This window comes from Danio rerio, chromosome 4 (assembly GCF_052040795.2).
Source record: "Danio rerio strain M-AB ecotype USA chromosome 4, GRCz13ab, whole genome shotgun sequence".
NCBI lineage: Eukaryota > Metazoa > Chordata > Actinopteri > Cypriniformes > Danionidae > Danio > Danio rerio.
Window position 1 is genome coordinate 38,487,688 of NC_141024.2, and position 25,028 is coordinate 38,512,715.

The window sequence follows — 25,028 nt, forward strand, 5'->3', positions numbered from 1 at the left end:
TGCTTCAGACTATCAAACACACCAGATTAACACATACATATTGTGTTTGTCCTCTACACAGGCTACAGTTCTGTAAACTCACTGTTCGGTCCTGTGAGAGTTTGTCTTCAGCTCTACAATCCTCAAACTGTGTGCTGAGAGAGCTGGACCTGAGTAACAATGACCTGCAGGATTCAGGAGTGAAGAAGCTCTCTGATGGACTGAAGAGTCAAAACTGTAAACTGGACACAATGAGGTCGGAGTTTAAACGCCTGATTGATTGATTGATTGATTGATTGATTGATTGATTGATTTTTTGTTTTGTTACATCAGACAGATCACATTAACAGTGTGGTTTTTAGTAATGTGTGTTCTTCTTTCTCAGATTGGTCATGTGTAATCTCAATGTTCAGTGTTGTGAGAGTTTGTCTTCAGCTCTACAATCCTCAAACTGTGTGCTGAGAGAGCTGGACCTGAGTAACAATGACCTGCAGGATTCAGGAGTGAAGAAACTCTCTGATGGACTGAAGACTGTGAACTGTATACTGGAGACACTGAGGTAAATTATTCTCTACCCTACAATAGCTACAGTCAGACAGTTTCATATTAGAGCTCTTCATGCTTGAACATGTTAACCCTGGGTGATACTAAACCCCAGATAACAGGAATTCTGGTTTATCAGTGATTATGTTTCACACTGCTCATACTATACCTGTAGTTAACCATCAGGTGATTTTGGGACCCCTGAGATGTTTTGACATGCCCTGACATCTGTGCTTATTTCAGCTACTTATTACACAGAACTGGCCAACATGTGTTTTATTAGTATTCAGCACAAGCTGAGCTACCGTAATATGTGAGAAATATTGATGCACATGCTTGTGTTTTTTAGAAAACAAATATTATGTGTGGTTGTAGGTTTTGAAGAAAAAAATTGCTGAAATAAGATCCATAAACCAGACTGAATGTGCCTGAACCAGAGTTTCGAGTAAGCAGTCTTGTAGACTAGATTATTTACTGCACAATTATGTGAAATTATTCTGTTCTCTCATTCAGAGAAAACATTACAATGATCTACATTTTGTTAAGTTTGTTTTGGGTGATCTCAGCTGTATGTGTGAGTGACAATTCTTATGAATAATTCACACCTGAGAGACAACAGACACTCCCCCACTCACCCATCAAGGGCAGTGTACAGCAATGTCCATCTGCAGAAGCTAGCCCAAACTCAATGCTTGTTGTGTTACTGCTGTGTGACCATGTAAACACTCTGGGTGAACAACATACAGTGCTCAGCATATATAAGTACAGCCCTCACTAATCTCTCTTTTACATTCATATTTTAATAGGAAGCTTTACAGTATTATATTTGTGCATATACAATAGATTAGCCAAATCTGGAGCTCATCTAACAAAATAACTCAGGATAATGGTCCAAAAACTAGTGCACTCAAATGTATATGTTATAGAAAAATATTAAATACAACATGTAAAAAGAGGAAAATTAACAATAAAACATTTAGCTGAAATTAAGTAGTTTTTTGTTTTTGTTTTTTTTTGCAGTATTTAGCCTGAATTTAATTGTATTATCTTTCAATTTCTGAATATGTTTGGTGACTAAAATATGATTGTCATAAATAAATCTGTTTAATAAATGTGTTCTGTTTAAATGCAGCAGAATACACTGCCTATATTGACTGAGAAATGGAGGAAAGTCTTGGTTTTCAGAATGGGCTGTCCTCCATTATGCTGAGCGCTGTATGTGTCTTATACAGCCGCACATATAATATATATTTGAAATGGTGTAAAACGTGTTCGCCAAACTCTCTTGTGCATTAATCCAGCATTTAATAATCATTTCTGAATGAGTCTGAGACACTGAAGTAGAGGAATGACAAACGCTTTAAACACAAGAATAAATCAGATTTAAACATGAAAAACAATTACTGTAAATCTAAATCATATTTGAAGACCTTTAATATAGATTTCACTAATAGTTGCAGTCTCAGTTCACTGTTTGAAAACTTTACCAGGTTGTGTCTGTCTAGATGTCGACATTCAACATTTCCGTGTGAAAGTGAAGCGCAGCAAGAACACAAATAATCATTATAGCAGTGTTAATCCTGTTTCAGAGGAGAACAGTGGATCTGGAGGTGTGAAAGCAGCAGAGTTAAACGCTAAAGTCAAGCTGTTTTGTGTCCTGCTGAAAATATTCTCATATTTGTGCAGTTTCAGTTTCTTGAAAACAAATAAAAGTCTCATGATAAAGTGTGTGAAATAATCCTGATTACTCGCTCATCTAAAACAATATCTGCTAAAGGCTGAATGTGAAGGAGAGTCAGCAGTCATGAATATTGATCAGCTGTTTCTCTCCTGACAGAATAAAAGTCCCCTAATGGACCATCAGTGTGAATGTGACTGTGGGTCAGGTGATGAACACATGAAGAGAGCGGGTTTGTGTTTGTCTGAGCTCATTTTGTTTTAGTCCACAACAGAATCGCAATATAAATGATGAAATCAGCTCATTTCCTGTTGTGTTTTATACATGACTTTAAGATGATCTTCTGAGCTCAAGTGTGTCTTCTTCCCCCTCACAGCAGACTTTACAGCTTGATGTGGTGTATTATGAACAATGTCTTTGCTCTGTACACTTCTACAGATGATGTCGAGTCCTTGTTGAGTGTGTGTGTGTGTGTGCTGATGCGAGGGCTCGATCAATAAGGAGAGCTAATCAGGATGTGTGTGTTCATCACTGCTGTTGACATGAGCAGAAACAGCAGTCAGCATCTTCACAACACAAAGAGATGTGTGATTGTCCAACTGTGTGATGTGGACTATTGCTGTGTTTGTAGATTGTCTGGCTGTATGGTGACAGAGGAAGGCTGTGGTTTTCTGTCTTCAGCTCTGACTTCAAACCCCTCACACCTGAGAGAGCTGGATCTGAGCTACAATCATCCAGGAGATTCAGGAGTCAAGCTGCTCTCTGAACAACTGGAGGATCCAAACTACACACTGGACAAACTCAAGTATGTGGAGCAGCACTGCCTTTTTTATTGTGAATACAGATACTTTGATACTTCACTGCTCTTCTAGTGTCCAGATATGAATCAAAGCTGTTAAATATGTCAGTGCACTGGGGCAGTTCTCACATTAAGCGTGATATTATATCTCATATTAACACTGTACAGTTTCAGCATTGTAGTTGAGCAGTGAAACTTGTTCTCTACATTTCTGCTGAAGAACTGTACAGTATCAGGTCAGAGATGTGTGTGTACTGTTCTCCAAATACGTCCTGTGTATACTTTAACAGCAGGTTAAACTCTCCCTCATTAACTTCACAGACACAGAATGTCCTTTATCACACTTTAATAAGGGCGGAGTAAAACTATAAACAGGAAGAAAATAAACAATATAAATTTACATTCACAATGTGGACATAACAAAGATGTTTCTGGCAAATATCTCACATATCTTGTAATCTGGCTCTTTTCTGCTTCTAAACTAACATGAACACAAAATATCAGGCAATAAAAGTGATCAGCAGACAGTGATGCTGGTTCTGATAATGTCCAGTGACAATCACATGTTGAACAAACTCAAATAAAGCAAATGACAAAAAACTCCTAAACTAATCCTTTATAACTGAAGTATTATGAACAATAAACAGAACACAAACCCACGAAGCTTCCAAAGGGAAAGGAAGACTGCAGATTGGTCTGGATTCACTGCTCTCCAACTTAGCAATGTTTGGAGATGATGAAGAGGCATTTGACAGAAGATGAAGATCTCTATCATATTTCAAGTCATTTACACTGAATTCTGCTTTATTATTGTGCTGCGCTTTTGTCAATTGATCATTGAATGAATCCTTCAGTCTTTATATCTGTCTGTTTCTGTGTTTCCATTCTGTTTTCTGTTTCCACATCTGATCTAAAAGCTCTGTGTGTCATTCAGAAGCTGATTTGACAGCTCCACACACACTCATGTTGTTTTACTGCAGTTATTAATGCACTGAGATCAGCCAATCACAATCCAGCATTCAGCACACACTCCACATGTCTTATTGTGCGTGTGTGTGTGTGTGTGTGTGTGTGTGTTTGTGTGTGTGTGTGTTATAAGCTGATGTTTGTGTACTGACTAACGGACAACCTGTTTGTGTGTATGTGTGTGTGTGTGTGTGTGTGTGTTATAAGCTGATGTTTGTGTACTGACTAAAGGAAAACCTGTGTGTGTGTGTGTGTGTGTGTGTGTGTGTGTGTGTGTGTGTGTGTGTGTGTGCGTGCGTACTGACTGAATGTACATCTGTGTGTGTTTACAGTCTGGATCATGGAGGAGGGAAGAGGATTACAGCAGGACCATGCAAATGTAGGACTACACACACACACACACACTCTTACACACTCTCTCAAACACACACACACACCCATGTACATGATCACACAATTAGACACACACAAACACACACACTTCCTCTCTCTCAAACAGACACACATACACACAGAGCAGTGAACACATGCGTACACACACACACTCTCTCTCTCTCTCTCTCTCACACACACACACACTCTCTCTCTCATAAGCTGCGTCCCAAATGGCACACTATACACTATGCACTCATGCACTATGTACTTATGCACTTACACACTCAACAGGATAGTATATGTATGTAGTGGTGTCCCAAATGGCACACTTATGTTTTTTTTACTAAGCGGAAATTCAAACCGTTTCCCTGATGACGTTTGACGGTTGCCAAATCATTGAAATAAATGACCAAACTATCAAATAAAACCTGCCGTGAGTATTGCCGCATTCACCATCGGGAGGCGCTATAATCACAATCGTAGGAGAATTTTGCTTTCACCATCCAAAATAAATAAAGTTATTCAACATGTGCGTCCGATAGCTCCGCCCCTTCCGCTACGTAAGCAAACATGCGGTCGTTGAGTGCGTGAAGTGTCCATCATTACACACTTCATTTTAGCGGCTGAATAAGTGCATCATCCGGGTAATTAAAGTGCACTAATTATTTTTAAAATTTTCAGTGTGAACACACTACTTACACTATTTATACTACAAAATGGCGTAGAATAGTGCATAAGTATGCGATTTGGGACGCAGCTATACAATCAGACGCACACACACATATACTCCCCCCCCTCTCCCTCTCTCTCTCTCTCTCTCTCTCTCTCTCTCTCTTACACACACACACACACACACACAGCTGTGGTTGTAAATGTGTGTGTTCTTGTGTTCAGATGTCTGTTTCCTCACTCTGGATCCAAACACAGCACACACTCAACTCATTCTGTCTGAGGAGAACAGAGAGGTGAAGTGTGTGAGAGAGAATCAGCCGTATCCTGATCATCCAGACAGATTTGATTATGATCGTCAGGTGTTGTGCAGAGAGAGTGTGTGTGGACGCTGTTACTGGGAGATTGACTGGAGTGGAGATGATCATGTGTGTATATCAGTGTCATATAAGAGCATCAGGAGGAAGAGAAGAGGTGTTGAGTGTTGGTTTGGATATAATGATCAGTCCTGGAGTTTGCTCTGCTCTTCCTCCAGATTCATATTCAGTCACAATCACACACACACTGATCTCCCAGTGAAGCCGCTCAGCAGGAGAATAGGAGTGTTTGTGGATGACAGTGCAGGAACTCTGATCTTTTACAACATCTATAGAGACACAATGAGCCTCATCCACTCAGTCCAGACCACATTCACTGAGCCGCTCTGCCCTGGGTTTGGGCTTAGTCCTGGATCATCAGTGAAACTGAGCTGAAGACTGACGAGAGATTTACCCAGAATCCTCTGCAGGAGCAGTCAGCAGCTTTGTGTGTGTGTGTGCGACAGACAGTGTGTGTGTGTGTGTGAGAGAAAGTCTGTTTGTGTCTGTCTGTGTGTGTGTGTGTGTGAGAGAGAGCGCGTGCGTGTGTGTGTGTGTGAGAGAGAGAGAGTGTGCACGTTTGTGTGTGTGTGCGTGCATTTGTTCACTGCTCTGTGTGTGCATGTGTAGTGTGAGAGTGTCTATGTTTGTGTGTGAGTTTGTATTTGTGTGTGTGTGTGCACGACAGACAGTGTCTATGTTTGTGTGTGAGAAAGTGTGTGTGTGTGTATGTATGTGTATGTATATATATATATATATATATATATATATATATATAAAGCAGCTACTTTTTTAGCCCCTTCACAGCCCTTTGAATGTTTATATTGCATAAACTTTTATAAAATATTTATTTTTGTTTTATTATTAATTTAATTTGTATTTATTTACTTTTTTATGGTAAATACAATTGTCATTACTATACTGTTTTTTTTCCCTATATTTGTGTCTGCCTATTGTTGTAATTTTATTACGTCTTGCTTGTTTATGCATGTAAAGCCTATGTCATATTTTTTGAACATTAAATAAAAATGAATTAATTAATAAAAACATAAAAATTAGATGTAGTATATAATCCCAAATCTTTGAAACAGTCGGTGGTATGGAGTTTCTTTTAAAGTGTGACTTTTAGTTTCAGTTTTTATTTTGCCCACTTAGTAATAGTCACACACACACACACGTGTATATATATATACATACATATATATATATATATATATATATATATATATATATATATATATATATATATATATATATATATATATATATATATATAGCCCCTCATGTTTTTTTTTACATTTTCTAAATTATGTAAAACATAGTAAGAAAATCTTCACAGTATGTCTGAGAATATTTTTTTCTTCTGGAGAAAGTCTTATTTGTTTTATTTCAGCCAGAATAAAAGCAGTTTTTTATTCTTTTTTAAACCATTTTAAAGACAAAACTATTAGCCCCTTTAAGCTATTTTTTCCCTATTTATTTATAAATCAGTTATTAGAGATTAGTTATTAAAACTATAATGTTTAAAAATGTGCCAAAAAAGTCTTATCTCCATTAAACCGAAATCGGGGAAAAAAACAAACTTTTTTTTTTTACTTGTTCAAACTACTTAATTAAAATGTGCTGAAATAACACAACTCTTGAGATTTTGAGATTGGGACAACTTAATGTTCAGTCCAAATAATTTGGTAAAAGTATTAAGTTACCTAAATTTGTGTTGAGACAACATGAAAGAATTGTGTGGAACCCTGCACAAATATGGTGATCGGTTCACAATAAGTTAAAACACACTGTTAGATTTTGCTATTTTGGCTTCTTGGGTCGCTCGCCAATGTATAGATGACTCTTAATACATAAAATAAGTAAGCTGTAAAAAGTTCTTACGGGGTGAAGACTTTATTGAAGACAATGAATAGTGCAGTGCCTCAGCTGTGATGTTAACTTGTCTGTCTTTAAGTAACTTAAACCAAAGTACTGTCTGTGAGACACTAATTTATAACAAAGGATGATCTAATTTGTGAATCATGTTTTAGCTAAGCATGTGATCCTCTCGAAAGTAGTTTTTAAATAAACTTCACTTGAATAAACAGCCAAACTACATGAAAAAGCTGCCGTTTTGAATAAACCCGTGTTTGTGTGGACAAGGCCTCAATTTTGAGGACTCTGCTCTCCATTGTGAAGCTTTAGGTGAGCGCTGAGGCTTCTTTTACATTTAAAGCCCTTTCCACACTCACTGCATCTAAAACGATCCTCTCCTGAGTGAATCTTCATATGGTTCTTAATGGAGTCTTTGCGAGTGAGACTCTTTCCACACTGATCACATGTGAACACTATGGTTCCAGAGTGACCATTCATGTGGTTCTTGAGGCTAGTTTTGGTTGTGAAGCTCTTTCCACACTGAGCACATGCAAACGGCTTCTCTCCAGTGTGAGTTCTCATGTGGTGTTTGAGTGTGGTTATATGTGGGAAACTTTTACCACACTCTGTGCATGTGTAAGGTTTCTCTCCAGTGTGAATCCTCATGTGGATGTAAAGGTCTTGTTTTTGACCAAAACTCTTTCCACACTGTTCGCAGGTGTAAGGTTTCTCCCTAGTGTGAACTCTCATGTGAGCAATCAGGTTTGCCTTTTTACTGAAACTCTTTCCACACTGTTTACAGCTGAAAGGCTTTTCTCCAGTGTGAATTCTCATGTGCGCTGCCAAGTTTCTTGCATGACGAAAGTTTTTTCCACACTGTTGACATGTGTACGGCCTCTCTCCAGTGTGAATTCTCATGTGGGATTTAAAGCTTTGTTTTTGACTAAAACTCTGTCCACACTGTTCACAGGTGTAAGGTTTCTCCCCTGTGTGAACTCTCATGTGAATATCAAGGTGTGACTTTTGACTGAAACTCTTTCCACACTGTTTACAGCTGAAAGGTTTCTCCCCAGTGTGAATTCTCATGTGAATATCAAGGTTTGGCTTTTGGCTGAAACTCTTTCCACACTGCTTACAGCTGAAAGGCTTCTCCCCGGTGTGAATTCTCATGTGTGCTTCAAAGTTTCCAGCATGATAGAAGCTTTTTCCACACTTTTGGCATGTGAACTTCCTCTCTCCAGTGTGAATTCTCATGTGGACTTTAAAGCCTTGTATTTGACTAAAACTCTTTCCACACTGTTTGCAGGTGTAAGGTTTCTCCCATGTGTGAACTCTCAAGTGAACATGAAGGTTTGACTTTTGATTGAAACTCTTTCTACACTGTTTACAGCTAAAATTACATCCAGATTTGGATTTCCGAGGTCTTCTGTGTGATGAAGTCTTTTTAGTCAGTGTGGGTTTTTCATCAGTCGTTATTTCTTGGGGTTTCTCAAACTGCAGTTTCTCATCTATTTCATTCTGTCCATGAGTTTCTTCCTTCAGCACCATCCGGTCTAAAAAAAAAAAAAAAGTTAGCTTTAGTATGAAGACTCAAAGTGACAAGCAAGAAATGAATGTTGAATGTCTTACCATGAAATTACCTTACCATTTACTCTCCATCATGTGGTTTTAAACTTTCCTTTATTGTGGAACACAGTAAGCCAGTAGCGTTTTTTTTTTTTTTTTAATATCTTCGGTGTTTAACAGGATCAAGAAACTCATAAAGGTTTAAATCCACACGATGAAGAGTAAATGGTGAGGCTATTTTCATTTCTGCATCAACTATCCCTTTAAAAGGTTCCTACAATTACCCATTTTTTACAAGATGTAAAATAAGACTTTGGTGTTCCCAGAATGTGTCTGAGGTTTCAGCTCAAAATCAGATCATATACCTTGCAGAATATTTAATTTTAGGGGTCAGAGGAAAACCAAGCTCTTTTTGTGCCTGTGACTTTAGAAGCAAATGATCAAATGAACTCGCTCTAGATTACTCGTGTTGTGTTCCCTCTTGTTTGGAAGACCCGATTGAGACAAATCCTGCATGTCCATAGCAAGTATGCATAATTCACGCTTATATTTACAAGTTTGCATTATTGTATAAAACTTATGCAAATTCTTAATGCCACATTTGCTTTAAACAGGAGTGATGTGGAGATGGCAAGATGACATCCTTTTTACTTGTTTTCATTTATTTGTACTTTTGTCTTTGTTTTCTTGTCTTTGTGTATGCCCTGAGGCTTAGCTGAAGACCTACTTGGTGACATTGTATATACCTGACAAGAGGCAGAAATGCCATCTAAAAAGGTTACTTGTGGTTTGTCCAATCAGGTACAGTGACAGCATAAATATACAATATAATAATGTTAACCCAGGAATTACAAATGTGAACTGTCTGTTAATGAACACCCAGGATTATTTTTTAACCCCAGGTATAGCATGAGCAGTGTGGAAGGTGACTACAGATAACCCAGAATTAATACAGGGTTAGAATGACCCAGGGTTAACTATTTGAAGTGTGAAAAGCCCTAAGAATACTCAGCATCAGCTCTCAGGATAAACAGAGTACAATGACAAACAGCGACTATTGTCAATCACGTCATGATGACCTGGGGCCTGTTTCAGTAATGAGGTTCAACCAACTACAAGTTTAAACTTGAACTCTGAGTTGATTTAGTGAGAGATCAAATACTCAAGAGTTTTCAATTTCAGAAAAACATTTGAGCTACAAAAGTCTTTCAGTCAAGAGCAGAGAGGGATTTTCTCCTTTTGTTGTTTGATTAATGCTAAAAACAGTCGGCAGCAGGATTATTGCGCGCTGTCACTTTAAGAATAGTGCGGCTCTGATATGGTTTCTCTTTCACATGTCTTTTGATTCTCAACTTGTTTGTTTATTACACAAATAAGAGTTAATATGAATATTCACTAAACACAGCACTCTGACCCAAATTTGCATGCATTTGACCATTAAAGCGCTCAGATTAAGATGGCGTTAGGTGTGTGTTCTATATGATGGAATAATCGTTTATCTCGATTAATGGTTTTTCGATAAAGTGGTAGAGGTTGATATGACATTTAGAATGTAAGCAGGACTAAAAAATCTTTTTAGAACTAGTAATAATCCCATTAATCTAGTTACAGTACATGTCCGTCAAAGGTCAGTGATTTTAAGCTAATTATTCATTAAGAAAGGACAAGCCATTCTGCTATGTGACTTTGTTCTTTGTGTAACTGAAATGTAGGCAATAGCTATGTTTCTATCCAAAACTGCGAATTAAATTTATGCGCAAAACTGGGATGTCACATAAAAGATGTGCGAATAAAGCTGCGTTTCCATCCAATGAATCAAAGAGAACAAAATCGTCACTTCCTGATTAACAGGCCCCATTTAAGAACAGTAAAAACAGAATTTACTGCGGTAGAAGAAGCTACATGAATCTTTTATTTAAATGACAGCTCAGAGGACAATGCTGGCACACAATGAACACGTGTTGGCGTTTGAAGCAATGAGACGCAGAGAACAGATGTTCTGGAGGTCATTAATAATATAATAACATGAATACTGAAACGGTGCAGGTGTTTTAGAATGACCAAAACAACATTTCAGATGTTTATAATGTTCTCAGCCTGCTGGTTTGTGCATTCACACACATTTTCATCATCATATGATCTCTTATAACAAACCTTTTTAAACAAACATACTGGAATTTGTTCAGTAAAAGTGCTTGCGTTGTTTACGTGAGTTTACCTTCTCTTATCGAATAAAAAGTTTGTCCTACTCAGTTATGCGCATGTTTCTTTATGCTTATATTTCAAAGGTTATGGGCATCATGACGTTTCAACCAACCAATTTTTTATGCTCATAGCCTATCCAAAAAGCACAATATGTAAGGCTAAGTGAGAAATACCGCTTTATCTTTTAAAAAGGGGAGGAGACCGACAGAAAACTCTCTTTCAGAGACAAGCTCTCTTGCTCTGCAAACAAGTGTGTTCATGACTATACATACAAAGAAAAACAATAAAATAAGATAATATGACTTTGCTACAACAAGCAGCATTAGGCGTGGGCCAGTATAAGATTCTGACAGTATGACAACCTTGAATAAAAAATATCACAGTTTCATGGTACTGTGATTACTCCTCTTAAATATATTCTTTTAAATGTCTGGGTAAAAAAAAAAAAAAACACTTTTTCCTCTTTGAACACAAAACATTTTCTTTTGAGAAACTTTTAAAGTATTTTGGAGCAGTAAACATATCAGGCTAAAGGCTGATTTATACTTCTGCGTCAAACGCCGGCATATGCTACAGCGCTGACGCATAGCCCTTCGCCGTGGCCATCGCCGTCACTGACGTGCACCTTTCAAAAAATGTAACTACACGTCGCAACAACGCCTAGCGCAAGCTCTGTGATTGGTCAGCTTTGTAGCACTGACGAGTATGGGCAGGACCAAGAGCCGCGCGAATGGCGCGAGCGATTGTTTACAAGTGTGGAGTCCCGTGAAGGAGCTCCGGATGGAAAGTTTTGTTTCGTGTTTACCTCATAGTTAAAGTTGTTGCACGTCCGCCGGTTCCTGCCTCAAAATGAGCAAGTTTGAGTCACTTGTACAACCAGGAAGTGTTCAGGAAAAGCAAAACAGAAGCAAAGAAACTCGACACAGAGGAACATTTACACCTCACTGCCAACTAGCGTTTCGGAAGTGTTAATGCAGACCAACGGAGACAGCGCGCAGAAGTATAAATGCACAGCTGCGCGCGTTGCCTGCGACGTGAGTTACGCCGGTCACTTGACGCAGAAGTATAAACCAGGCTTAAATCACTCAATTGAATACTTGACTTCTGTTGTCTTCATTTGTTTTATAAACACAGATTTCTTTACAATTTAAAATGGCATAGCTCAGATGAAAACATTTTAATTTGCCTTATTAAAAAAAATTTTAATTTAATACATTTAATAATACAATAATAAATAAATTAAAAATATATATTATAGATATTTCTTAGCAAAAGATTTTAAATTGTGTGTAATAACAAGCAAGCTTTACTTGTATCCACACACTTATTTTCCTAAATAAACTTTCATTAATATCAAATAATTAAAAATGAACAAATGTTTTAAATGTTTTAAAAACAATAACAAACTAAAATCTACACAACAATCTGTCCTCGATGTCTTCAGTAGTAAATACATGGAGCACGTTTAAACAAATGTTATTGTAAGGAAAATTATTAAACCATTATAATAAATAGAGTTAAAATGACCTTTTTGAATAAAAAGTGGAAAGTTTTATTGAGATGGATTGATGGTTATTGTAGGGGTTTTGGCCAGATTAGGTAGCAAAAGATAAAAAAAGGAAAATGAAGACTTGTTTAAAAAAGATTAAAGACCTACAACACAACATTTCAGTAAATTTAAGACTTTTTAAGGCCGAAAATTTTGATTTTGGAATTTACGACATTTTAAGACCCCGCAGAAACCCTGGTTAAACACAATAGCCCTGGTAATTAGTTATTATAATAATAATGTGATTCTAACTCAGATACTATCTGTGAGAACTAGTAACAACTACTATAAACAATTTTAAACCAATAAAGAAGTCGATGAAAAAAGTTAATTTGGATCAATGTGACATATGCAAATGGAAAGTACTAAGCCAACACCATCACTGTAATAGCAGATATCTTCTATGAGAATACTGTAGGTCAAATATCTTCAGCTCAGTTTAAGTTTTTTTTATTATTATTAGTTGTTTTTATTTATTTTATATAGCGCTGGTGCTCTAGGACGCTTTATAAACAGTAGGATAACAAGAAAAGCAATGACCTTAAGAAGGTAGAGAAAATGGGAGACTAATAATAAATAAAATAATGACAAAAGACACGAGAACAAGTAACAAGAGAGAAACTCATTCCTGTCTTTCAATAGTTATGTTTCCATCCACCTATTTTTATGCACATAAAAAAAACGGTTTATGGAAACACCATGATGCAAAAAAAACTAAGTATGCGCATAACTGAGTAGGATAAACGTTTTATTCGATAAGAAAAGATCAAAAATCACGATGGAAAACACGATACAAACTCCAGTATGTGGATTAAAAAGGTCATGTGATTTTGTTATAAGAGATCATGTGATGATAAAAATGTGTATTAATGGACAAACCAGCCGGCTCAGTACATTATAAAACATCTGAACTCTTGTTTTGGTCATTCTTAAACGCCTTACAGTTTAAGTATTAGTGTTATTATATTATTCATGACCTCCAGAATTAAGAGCATCTTCGTGTCTGACACCTTTAAACGCCACCGCGCGTTCACTGCGTTTCAGGATCACCCTCTGAGGCGCAAGTCATTTATTAGATGAAGAAAAGATTAGCCGCATTTCCACTGTCGGGCATGTGCAAGCCAGGGCTTTTATCATGCAGGGCCGGGCCAATCGCAAGGGAGGGTTGAGCAGTGAGGCAGAAATCATGTGGCGTTTCCACTGTCGGGCTAGTACCTCGCAGAGTGTCATGAAAACCCCGCCCCCAGAACGTCCTCCAAATCAAACGTCACACAACCCGCCCACTTCAGCGGGAATCAGGCGGATAATGCATGCATGACAGATAAAAAGATAGCCTAGTTTCTGCTTTCACTCACCCATAAAACGCTCTGTTTACATGATTTGATTAATATCATCGTATCCATATACTTTATAAATAATATTTCAAACCTCCTCCGGTGTTTATTGTTTTAGAAAATATCTAAAATCTTTTTTTCAGATGGGCCTTTGTAAAATGAAAGTTTAATATGGGTTTAAATGGTTTGATTTATGTACTGTTTATGGGCTACCTAAATTATTATAAATAGATTTTATTTGTTTTATATTGGTTTATTTATTTTATGTGATTTTATTATATGCAACATTTGTAATTATTCAAATTATTTCAATATATCTTGGGCTATTTTATTAGGATATGACACTATTGTTTTTGAGTCTACAAAAACGGACACGAAATTTGTAGAGTTTAATGTCTTTCTGTTGTATTTATGTTGTGCATTATCTTCAAAATAAATAAAAACAAAATCCGCTTGCAGCATCAACAGAGCTGTGAAGAGAGCGCTCTTTTTCTCGGTCTCACATTCACATCCAGGCATCTAAACGTGCACAAACACCTTTTAAACTTGACAAAAACTCTCGATAACCTTTACTGTCTGCTGTGTCTTAAATACGGTGTAAAGATTATTATGCGTTATTGAAACATCAAGGAGGATGCAGCACAGTCACTTATAAATGAAAACTTTATTATTTTGTGCAACAGCCTTACATTTAAAAGGGAAACATAAGGGTGATCATACGCAAAAAGACCCCAGCCTAAAAGGCTAGATGTTTTCTTCTCCTTATTTATTATTATTTATTTGGTTATTTGTTTGGTGCATGTACTCGTGTGCGATCGGAAAACTAGTGTCTGCCTCTCCTTTCACTCCGCCCCGAAGCCCCAGCTGGCCCTCTTTGGCCCAAGGTATTCGGCGGGCCAAAAAAGGCTGGCCCCGATAAAGCCCCGCTTTGGCTCGATTAGGCCCAGGAAGTGACAGTGGAAACGTGACTGGCCTTGGCTCGCCCTGTCTCGCTCGCTTTAGACGAGATAGTGGAAACGCGGCTATTGATGCAGCTTCTCTTATCGCAGCAAATTCCATTTTTACTGTTGATATTTGGCACCAGTTAATCAGGAAGTAATGATTTTGTTCGCTTTGACTTTGTCATTGTATTTGCACTGTTTATATTTTGCACTGTTGTTGTATTTGTACTGTCTGTATCTTGTACTGTCTGGAGCCAGCACCTAAGCTTTCCACTCATCATAGCACACGTGCTGCTGATGATGTGACAATAAAAGTGATTTGGTTTCATTTGAATGGAAATCATTGAGCTTTATTTGCATATCTTTTATGCAATAATCCAGTTTTTTTGCATAAAGTTTATTTGCATTTTTGGATGGAAACATAGCTCATGAGTGCTTGTGTGCATTTAGAAGAACTAGGCAGCACTCTCTGAGCTGCAAGATGGATTTAATTTAATATTATTATTATTAAAATATATCTGAATGAGGATTAAATGACTGAGTTGGTCTTTGAGAATGAAAATCAACCTGTTTGTTCCTGCAGATCTTCCTGTTTGACTGTGAATGTTTTTTCAATCTTCACATCTTCACTCTCCTCTTTAATAAACGCCATCTTTATAACAGTGTGAAGGTCAGTCGCTTCAGCAGGAGTTTTTCTCTGTGTTTGGACACTTTATCCTGTTTAAAATAAATAAAACAATGAACAGAAACAAAATAACTTCTTAACACTTACTTAAACAGTTTCTTTATAAGAGAGTGATTAACAATAAGAAATCAGGTAAGTTTGAGCAAGAAACAATAGCCACAAACAAATGACCTGATTAAAGCTAGTAACATTACTACATTTCTTATATAGTTGTAAACTCAGAATGGAATGACAATATACTATTTAATAAATTAAACCTTCAATAAAGTTATTAAACTTATTACACACATCTCTGTAAACTTATTTTAAAACTTTATTTTTTATGTATATTCTTAATTGTTTTGTTTGTTTTATTTAGCTTATTGCCTGCTTACAGCAATGTGTTGCACTTTTTTTGCACAAGACAAATTTCCTCTTGAGGACAAAAAGTTTATCCTATCTTTATTCAAACAATTGTGCTATACTAATATTGATAATAATATTGTCAACAGCAGGTACATAATTTAGCACTGAATGAAAAAAAAACTGAAACTTTAATCAATCGGTTTATATAAGTGTAAACGCTTTAAAACAAACCTCTATCCAGTTGAATCACAGCGCTTGAACGGCGCAGGCTTATGACGTCACACGCCACGCCAAAATAAAAGTGTTTTAAAACCTTTTTTGCCACTTACTGTTGCAGTCATGACTTATTGATACATTTCTCCTTCGTTTCCACTTTCTCACAGACGCACATATATTCAGTATTTAGAGTTGATCAAAACCTTTACTCTAAACATTTAAGACAATTAAAAAAACTTTTAATCCACTAAGACTAAGTGTTTAAAGCAAAAATCTCAACATTCTAAAAGGTATGACAAATAATCTAACGAGTGTTTGGAGCTGAAACTTTACAGAAAAGGAGGTAAAATAGGTGTCCTTCATGTAAAAAGTATTCATTACTACTACACGTTTTAGTTCTTCAAACTAGTCATGACTTATATATAGTTTTTCTCTGCGTTTGGACACTTTATCCTGTTAAAAATTAACAAAGCAATAAAAATGTAAAATGAATAAAACAATGAACAGAAAGAAAATTACTTATCTTCTTCCTATATGAGAGTTATTAACAAAAATAAATCAGGTAAGTCTGAGCAAGAAACCACAGCCACAATCTAGCTGATTAAAACTAGTAACACAACTCCATTTCTTATATAAAGTGATGTAAACTTAGAATGGAATGACATTATACTGTTTAATAAATTAAAGCTTCAGTAAGACACTTATTACACACACGTTGTTCAATAGTCCTCATTACTGTGAGTAAAATAGTACTTCGTTGTATAAAGGGTTAAAATAATATTGTCAACAGCAGGTTCATAATTTAGTATCAGATGAAAAACCTAAAACTTTAATTAATCGGTTTCTTCTTCTTGTTCTTTGGGTTTTACTGGCGGTTGGCAACCAGACTTGTAGGTGCATTACTGCCTCCGACTGGAATTTGAACAATAACTGAAGTGTAAAAATAGAGGGGAGGGGGAGGAAAGAGGAAGGAAATGAAAAAAAAGAATAAATAAAAAATGTGGGGTGGGGTGGGCTAACAATTAATTCCTCAGATTATATTATCTCTATATTCTTTTCTCTAAATGGGTTTCTTAAACAAATTTAATTATATCGTCATATACCTCACTAGATTTATTCCCTAATAAACCAGCCAATGTGAAATCCTGAAGTTTGCTCTTTTTAACTGATTGAATAAGATCGTATCGTTCTTTATTATATTTACTACACTGGAGTAAAACATGTTATAGGAGCCATATTACTTTTCATTTAATTATAATGTTTATTTGTATACTGATTGGTTTGGGTTTCACAGTGACGTTTTATGTTTTGGTCACGTGGGCATAACTGGCACCTGCTCGAACATATAAAGCGCGTGCACAATCACTCAGGTAGAGGAGAGAAGGAGAGTGGGGTAGCCGTATTTTTTGTTGACCGCAAACAGCAGCGCAAACAGCAGCGCAAACCAAGCAACGCAAAACTGTATCACAACGGCACACGCAACAATCATCACACCAACGCAATAATCGGCACCATACAAAACAGGTATTCAAAGACACAAATTGCTGTATTGTTTTTTCATGCTTCAAGTTACATAAAGTTTTCCATATAACATATTGGGCTCAGTGTCTCTGTCTAAAGCCACCAGCGCGTCACAAATATAAAGGACCCTCACTGCCTCTCGAGCGACTTATAGGAGGCATCAGGAAGTCGCAATATTTTGTCAACAAAAAACGGCATCTTTTCAGGAAAATCATCGCTCGCAAAATCAGCGCACAGACGAATCAGATGCCAAGTAAATGATGCGATTGCAAACCAAATGGGCCACGTCATGTGTTCGTTTACATAGGACAGATAAGTTTAACTGTGGATATATGGGTGGATGAGGAATCTGGTTGGCATTGGTGCATGTTAAAGTTGTTTGGAATGCAAATCGGAAGCGCGAGGTCGCGCGACTTACTTTGGTGTCTGTAGGAAGTCTGCACTTTGCGGCTTGTTTGTGTGATGCCGTGATGTTGTTTGGAAGGAAAATGAACTGCACTGTAAAAAATTGCTGTTAAAAAACGGTCAGATTCTACGGTAAAACAATGTTTTTTCACTAAAACAGTAATATTCTGTTAAAAACAGTGCTTTCTGGGTAACATTTTTGTTTTCGAGAAAGTAACCAACTGCAGAAAACTGTGAGCTAACAGAGTTCAGATTCGATGTTTTGAAGTCTGTGTTTGAAATCACACTTTGTGTCCTTGTTTACTATTTCATACACTAGTTCACTAATGTAGTTCACCTGACAGTTTTAATGAACACTAATGAGTGAATTCAGACACTGATGAACACCTGCTGTTAATAATCACAATTACTGAAGAAAATAAACAAGAAACACAAACAGTGACTTGAGTTACAACATTAAATAAAATAAAATACAATAAAATAAAACAGCTTCAGTCTCAGCAGAGCATCATTAAACAACTCCACAAACAACAGCAGACACACACTTATTACTGACTGATTTGACTTCCATACTATTCTCATTGAGATCCAACAGAAATTAAGGTGTTTTTTGTGTCACCGTAATGGAGTGAGGGGCTGATTTAGTTGGGCTCTTCACCCTTAATCTCATTTAAGAAGACTTTCCAACTGCTGTAATACAGAGTTTACAAAATGTTTGTACTATAGCAATAAAGTTGGGAAGTCAATAAATAGAGAGATCTATTTGTCTGAAATTAGTTCTGATAAATGTTTTGGTATAAATCTGGATGAAGGGCCTCATGCAATAGATTTTATGCTTAGTTGCAGGTATTAATTTAATTAATGAGAAGTGGAAACAGAAAAGATACCTCCGTAATTACTTAACAGTTAAGAAATAACATACAAAAACAGTTCAGTTATGACAAATACACACTCAGACCTCATGAATCTGACCTTGTATCTCAACAATGGTAACATCTCAAATGTTTCATGCTGGAATGCATGCTGGGAGTGGCACAATACAAATATCCCAGCATGCATTGCGGTATAAATAAATGTTGTATAATGGTCTAACAGTTTTCTTTATTTGTGTTTGATTCTGCTGTTGTTTATGTTTAGACTTTCAGTTGCCTGTTTGTGAGTTAAACTGTTAATTTTGTTAGTTGTCACCATTATTGAGGTTCATATGCTGATTATTGATGTCTCTTTGAGTGCGTTTTACACCGTAGAGCAGTGTTATTGTCCAAGATATTCTTAAAAACTTCCAGAAATCATTGCCATATATAGACATATTGTAAAACAATAGATTTAACATTGAATTGGAGCAGTAAATTTTATTATACGAAATGAAAACAGACTCTGCCATTTAATAGCAACATGAACATCACCAGATCTTATTTAGGTTTTTGGCTGGCTTGCCACAACAAAGGAGCTTTTCAAACAAAGTTCTTAACAATTGCAGTAGCCAAGATATATAAATGTTAAAAATTACAGGGCTAAGAGCCCAACTAAAGCAAACTCTGTTCTCCATGATGGTGACGTAAAACTTTAACTTTTTCTCGAGAAGAACTTTAGTAGATGTTATACAAAAATACATGTATTAAGTAATAAGTGTAGCTGGTGATGATGTTTGTAGAGTTGTTTAATCATCCGCTGATCATTTAAATGATTTAATCATTTGTTGTTCTTCAGGTTATTTCATTATAAAACTGTGACTAAAGTTTAATATGTTCTGTTCTTGTTTTTTCCTTCAGTATTTCTTCATTTGTTCATTGTTAATCCTCAATTATCATTTAATTAGTCAGTTAATTAATGAATTTACTTCAGCTTTGCTCCATGTTTCTTGAACACTCAGTATTGTGAACACTTCAATTAAAACTGAAGTATATGCTCTGGGGTTTAAAGGGTTAAAGGTGTGAGAGGTAAAAACACAGTGTAAAAATGTATTTTAACAGTAATATACTGTTAATTTACATAACGGAAGTAGACTGTAAAAAAACAGTATATTGCTGGCAACCACAGCTGCCAGTAGATTACTGTTAAATCAAGGAAAAAACAGTATTTTACTGTAAAACCTGAAGCTAATTTCTTCTGTGTGTCACCGTTGTGGAGTAGAGTAGAGCCAGTGTATGAGTTAAAGATGAACAATGAACTGCTGATGTTATTCTGCATGTTTCTCTATTTAAAGATAGCGGCTGTTTAGTTGCTGATGCAGTCAGAATCTCTCTGGTGATTCCAGATTTACATGTATGTGTGCTGTTGTGAAAAATAAACCGAACTTTTCTAATTAACTAAAATAAGTTATCATTATAAGTATGCTTCTAAGCATATATAGCACATTACTTCATAAACTCATTCAGCAGTTGACCAAGTTGAGGCAGTTGCTTACAGTGAGCAAAATGAGTTCACTTGAGTATTGTGTAAATCAATGTAGTCCATGTATTTTTACAGCAACATACTGTAAAATAACAGTACATTGCTGGCAACTGCAGCTGCCAGTATTTTACTGTTTTTTAATGGGACAATTTTTAACAGTGTGCTGTTGAATTGAATCGAATCGTTTGAGTGTGTTCAAACGTTGCATTGTGTTTGGATGTTGTGATTCACTGAACACTGAATCAAAAGAGTCACTATGAGTCAAACTGGTGGTACCCCGTGCTCGGTTGAAGAGATGGGAAAGAAAAGGGAAAGCAAACTCACTCAAAAGACCTTGCTGAATAAAATTGAGAGATTGCAATGTGAACGTAAACGTGCTGTTGATAAAATCAAAGGGTTGATACCAAAAATGAAAGAATATATGAAACAAAAGGCAAACATCCTTCAAATAAAGCAATGTTTAATGACTTTAAACACAATGTGTGAGAGTGCTGTTAATGCACATGATGAACTTATGCCATTACTTCCTGAGGATGAATTTCTTAAACAAAAGGAATGGTTTTTAAGCATAATGAATTACAGCAGTGTGTTTCAAAACCAAACTGAGCAATGGATCAGTGAAACTGAGCAAACCCAGGGTGTTTCACAGAATGCAACAGAAATGAACGAAAATGTGATTTCTGCAAAATCAAATGAAGTTGAAAATGAGGATGAAATTAATCCATGTGATAGTGTCTCAAACATAAGCTGTAACAAATCATCACTGTCAAAACATTCTTCAACCTCATCTGCACAATTAAAAGCCCAAGCTGAGTTGGCTGCTTTAGCCATGAAGAAAAAATTATTAGAAGAAATACATGCACTGGAAGAAGAGGAGGAAAAGTTGCGTAAAAGGAAAGAAATATTGCAACTGGATGCTGAAATTGCAGGAGAACAGGCAAAACTTGAGGTTCTCAAAACACACAGTACAACAACAAGCGTGATACTGACATCAAATGTTTCAGATGGGATGAACTCTTATGTGGCAAAACAGTCTAAACAACCACTCAATGTTGATGCAGGTGAATTCATTCCATCAGATTCAAATAAGGAGAGATATTTAGGAGCTAAACCCAAAGTCAAGCTTACTCCAGTGTTGGACAATATAACTCCATCAAACATCATTGACCCACCATTTTTGCAAAACCACCTGAATTCTTTCGACATGCAAGATTCACAAGGACCACATGATTTCAATACAGATATTTTCATGGATTCGGAAACCAAAAATTGTGTTCTTGGTCTCATGAAAAAACAGAATGAGGTAACAACACTGTTGATGCAGCAACAGGGGCTTTCAGCTTTACCAAAAAGAGAAATACCCATATTTGATGGTGACCCACTGAAATACCACTCTTTTATTAGAGCTTTTGAGAATGGTATTGAGAAAAATATAAATGACAACTGTGACCGTTTGTATTTCTTGGAGCAATATACAAGGGGCCATGCTAAAGCACTTGTGGGGAGCTGTCATTATATGAATCCAGATCGAGGATATTTGAAAGCAAAAACTTTGTTGAAGGAACAGTTTGGGGACGAACAGAAAGTGGCCTCTGCTTATATGGACAAAGCCCTTTTATGGTCTCCAATTAAAACCGAGGATGTGAAGGCTCTGCAGGATTTCAGTTTCTTTTTTAGAGGCTGTTGTAATGCAATGGAGGATGTGCAGTATCTTCATGACTTAGACATGCCTTCTAATATGTTGTGTATTATTAAAAAACTTCCATATAAACTCAGAGATCGATGGAGGAGCCAGGTTTGTGAGCTGCAGGAAAGAAATAACCAGAGAGTTAAGTTCAAAGACATTGCTGATTTCATTGAGAAGCAAGTGAAAATACTAACAGATCCGGTGTTTGGTAACACACAAGACACTACATCAGTAAGTGGAAATAAAGGAATGAACAAACTTAAGTCACAATATCGATCAGGAAACAAAGGAATCAACTTTGCGACCAGTGTGGGCGCTGTGGAAAGTAAATGTCAGTCTGAAAAGAAAAGGAAGGAAATTATAACAACAGATAAGAAAGTGTGTATGTGCTGTGGAGGAGGACACACCCTAGATATGTGTGTACAGCTGGGGAAGATGGTACACGAGAAGAAGATAGGCTTCTTGAGGGAAAATGGTATATGTTTTGGCTGTTTGTGTACAGGAGGACACATCATTAAAAATTGCCGTAAAAGGATTTCCTGTTCAAAGTGTAACCTTAAGCATCCTACAGTACTTCATAGGGAACCTGCACATGTTATTGAGCAGACTGAGAGGAACACAGTGGTGCCTGTTGACAACATGCTGGTGTCAAGTGGTCTTACAGGGGCTGGAGATGAGGACTGCAAGCTACCCATAGTACCGGTTCAGGTAAAATCTAATAAAGGAAGCAAAATTATTAATACCTATGCATTTTTGGGGAGCACTGCAGTGTTTTGTACAGAGAACTTGATGCACAAGCTTCACCTTACAGGAAGGAAGGGGCGTATTCTTCTACGAACCATGGGGCAGGAGAAGGTTGTGAGTAGCAACATTATATCTGGTTTGGAGGTTGCAGCTCTGGAAGGAGATCGTTTTCTTGAGCTGCCAAAAGTTTATACACAAGAGTCCATGCCAGTGCACCGAGGAAATATTCCAACTAATCGGGATATTAAAAGATGGTCTTACTTAAAACACATTCATTTACCTCAGATCGATTCCGAAATAGAACTCCTGATAGGAACCAATGTCCCTAAAGCACTGGAACCATTACAAGTGGTATGCAGTGTAAATGATGGACCATATGCCATTAGAACCATGTTGGGCTGGACTGTTAATGGACCACTGATGGGAGACAGTGGAGAAAGGGTTAACTGGAAACAGCCCCTGGTAATGGTTAATAGAGTATCAGCTGTAAATCTGAATGAGATTTGGCACCAACAGTTTAAAACTGACTTCCCTGAAAACCGTCTCGATGATTATGCTGGTATGTCAAAAGAAGATCAAAAATTCCTAGAACTAGTGAGTAATTCAGTAAAACATGTGAATGGGCACAACCAAATTGCATTACCATTAAGGAGCATTGACGTCAGCATGCCAAAAAACAAGAACATTGTCGAACAGCGTTTGCATCATCTGAAAAGGAGGTTTCAGAAAGATTCATTATTTCATGCTGAATATAACAACTTTATGAATGATCTGCTTCTTAAAGATTATGCTGAGAAGGTGCCTGTAGAGGAACTAGACTGCAGTGATGGAAAGGTATGGTATATACCACACCATGGAGTGTTTCATCCCACCAAGGGAAAGATGAGAGTTGTGTTTGACTGTGCAGCGAGTTATCAAGGAACATCGTTGAATGCTCAGCTCTTACAGGGCCCAGATCTTACGAGTTCTTTGATAGGAGTCATGACTCGTTTTAGAAAGGAACCAGTAGTAATCATGGCTGATGTTGAATCCATGTTTTACCAGGTACGGGTCTCTTCGGATTACTCAGATCTGCTTAGGTTTCTTTGGTGGCCTAATGGAGATGTGGAACAACAACCTGTTGAATACCGTATGAAGGTGCATTTGTTTGGGGCAGCATCATCACCTAGTTGTGCCAATTATGCCCTCAGAAGGTGTGCAGAGGATTATGGATGTCACTACAGTGAGAATGCAGTAGACAAATTATTGAACTCTTTTTATGTAGATGACTGCCTTGTGTCAGTTGTTACAGAGAAGGAAGCAGTGTCACTTTACCAGGAGCTGGTATCTCTGTGTGCCAGGGGTGGGTTTTCCCTCACAAAATGGATAACCAACAGGCCTGGTGTATTGGAAGCTATCCCTGAAAGTCACAGAGCAAGAGGCATGGAAGGGTTAAACATGGAGTTGGATTCATTACCTGTGGAGAGAGTGCTGGGTTTGGAATGGTGCATAAAATCAGACTGTTTTAAGTTCAAGATTGTACTAAAGGATAGACCACTCACCAGAAGAGGAATTCTCTCTACTATCAGTTCAATTTATGACCCTCTGGGAATGCTAAGCCCTGTCATTTTAACAGCAAAGAAAATTCTGAGAGATTTGTGCAGGAGAGAAATTGGCTGGGATGACACTGTGCCGGAGTCCGTGTCAAAGGATTGGCTGAAATGGCTGCAGCAGTTGCATTTGTTGGATGTGTTTAAGGTGGACCGATGTGTGAAACCATCATGCTTTGGAGATGTTGTTACAGCCCAGTTACACCATTTCAGTGATGCCAGTCAGGATGGGTATGGAACAGTGTCTTACCTGTTGCTGAAGAACCAGCATTCAGTAATGCACAGTGCTTTCATCATGGGGAAGGCAAGAGTGGCTCCGTTAAAATCCGTAACCATCCCTAGAATGGAGCTTATTGCTGCTACCATGGCCAGTCGCATGGACATTCTTTGGAGGAAAGAGATGCATATGGATCTTTTGGATTCTGTGTTTTGGACGGACAGTACATCTGTGCTCAAATACATCCGAAATGAAACCTCACGATTCAAAGTTTTCGTTTCTAATCGGATCTCTCAAATCCTGAAAGTTTCCAGTCCTGAGTAGTGGAGGTATGTGGACACTGCAAGCAATCCAGCTGATATGGCATCTAGAGGTGTTAAGGTGGATGTGTTTATTCAAAACACTACA

The 25,028-nt window shown here is 37.2% G+C and overlaps 2 protein-coding genes across 4 annotated transcripts in view; one reads left to right on the top strand and one right to left on the bottom strand.

Annotated features, from left to right (window-relative positions):
- LOC137491115 (NACHT, LRR and PYD domains-containing protein 3-like) overlaps window positions 1-6,540 on the top strand; it is a 70,817-nt gene extending 64,277 nt beyond the window's left edge. The window contains exons 8-12 of one of the 2 annotated variants that reach the window (XM_087245943.2): window positions 62-235; window positions 365-538; window positions 2,832-3,005; window positions 4,298-4,344; window positions 5,235-6,540. In XM_087245943.2, coding sequence (XP_087102069.1) covers window positions 62-235; window positions 365-538; window positions 2,832-3,005; window positions 4,298-4,344; window positions 5,235-5,761 — 1,096 coding nt within the window. In that variant the 3' untranslated portion in view covers window positions 5,762-6,540. The remainder of the gene's footprint in view (window positions 1-61; window positions 236-364; window positions 539-2,831; window positions 3,006-4,297; window positions 4,345-5,234) is intronic. The other variant, NM_001444601.1, reaches the window with a different exon arrangement.
- A 702-nt stretch (window positions 6,541-7,242) lies between these two features.
- On the bottom strand, window positions 7,243-16,923 carry LOC108183319 (uncharacterized). Of its 2 annotated transcripts, none has more exons than XM_088650400.1 (3): window positions 16,904-16,923; window positions 15,385-15,473; window positions 7,243-8,775 (listed from the first exon to the last, which is right to left on the bottom strand). In XM_088650400.1, the coding sequence occupies exons 2-3, from the start codon at window positions 15,467-15,469 to the stop codon at window positions 7,514-7,516; spliced, it is 1,347 nt and encodes a 448-aa protein (XP_088506526.1). In that variant the 5' UTR covers window positions 15,470-15,473; window positions 16,904-16,923; the 3' UTR covers window positions 7,243-7,513. The 2 variants fall into 2 exon arrangements, with proteins under 2 accessions (XP_088506526.1, XP_087104902.1); XM_087248776.1 differs by lacking the exon at window positions 16,904-16,923 and adding an exon at window positions 16,079-16,134 and having other exon boundaries at window positions 15,385-15,534.
- Between the last annotated feature and the right edge of the window lie 8,105 nt (window positions 16,924-25,028).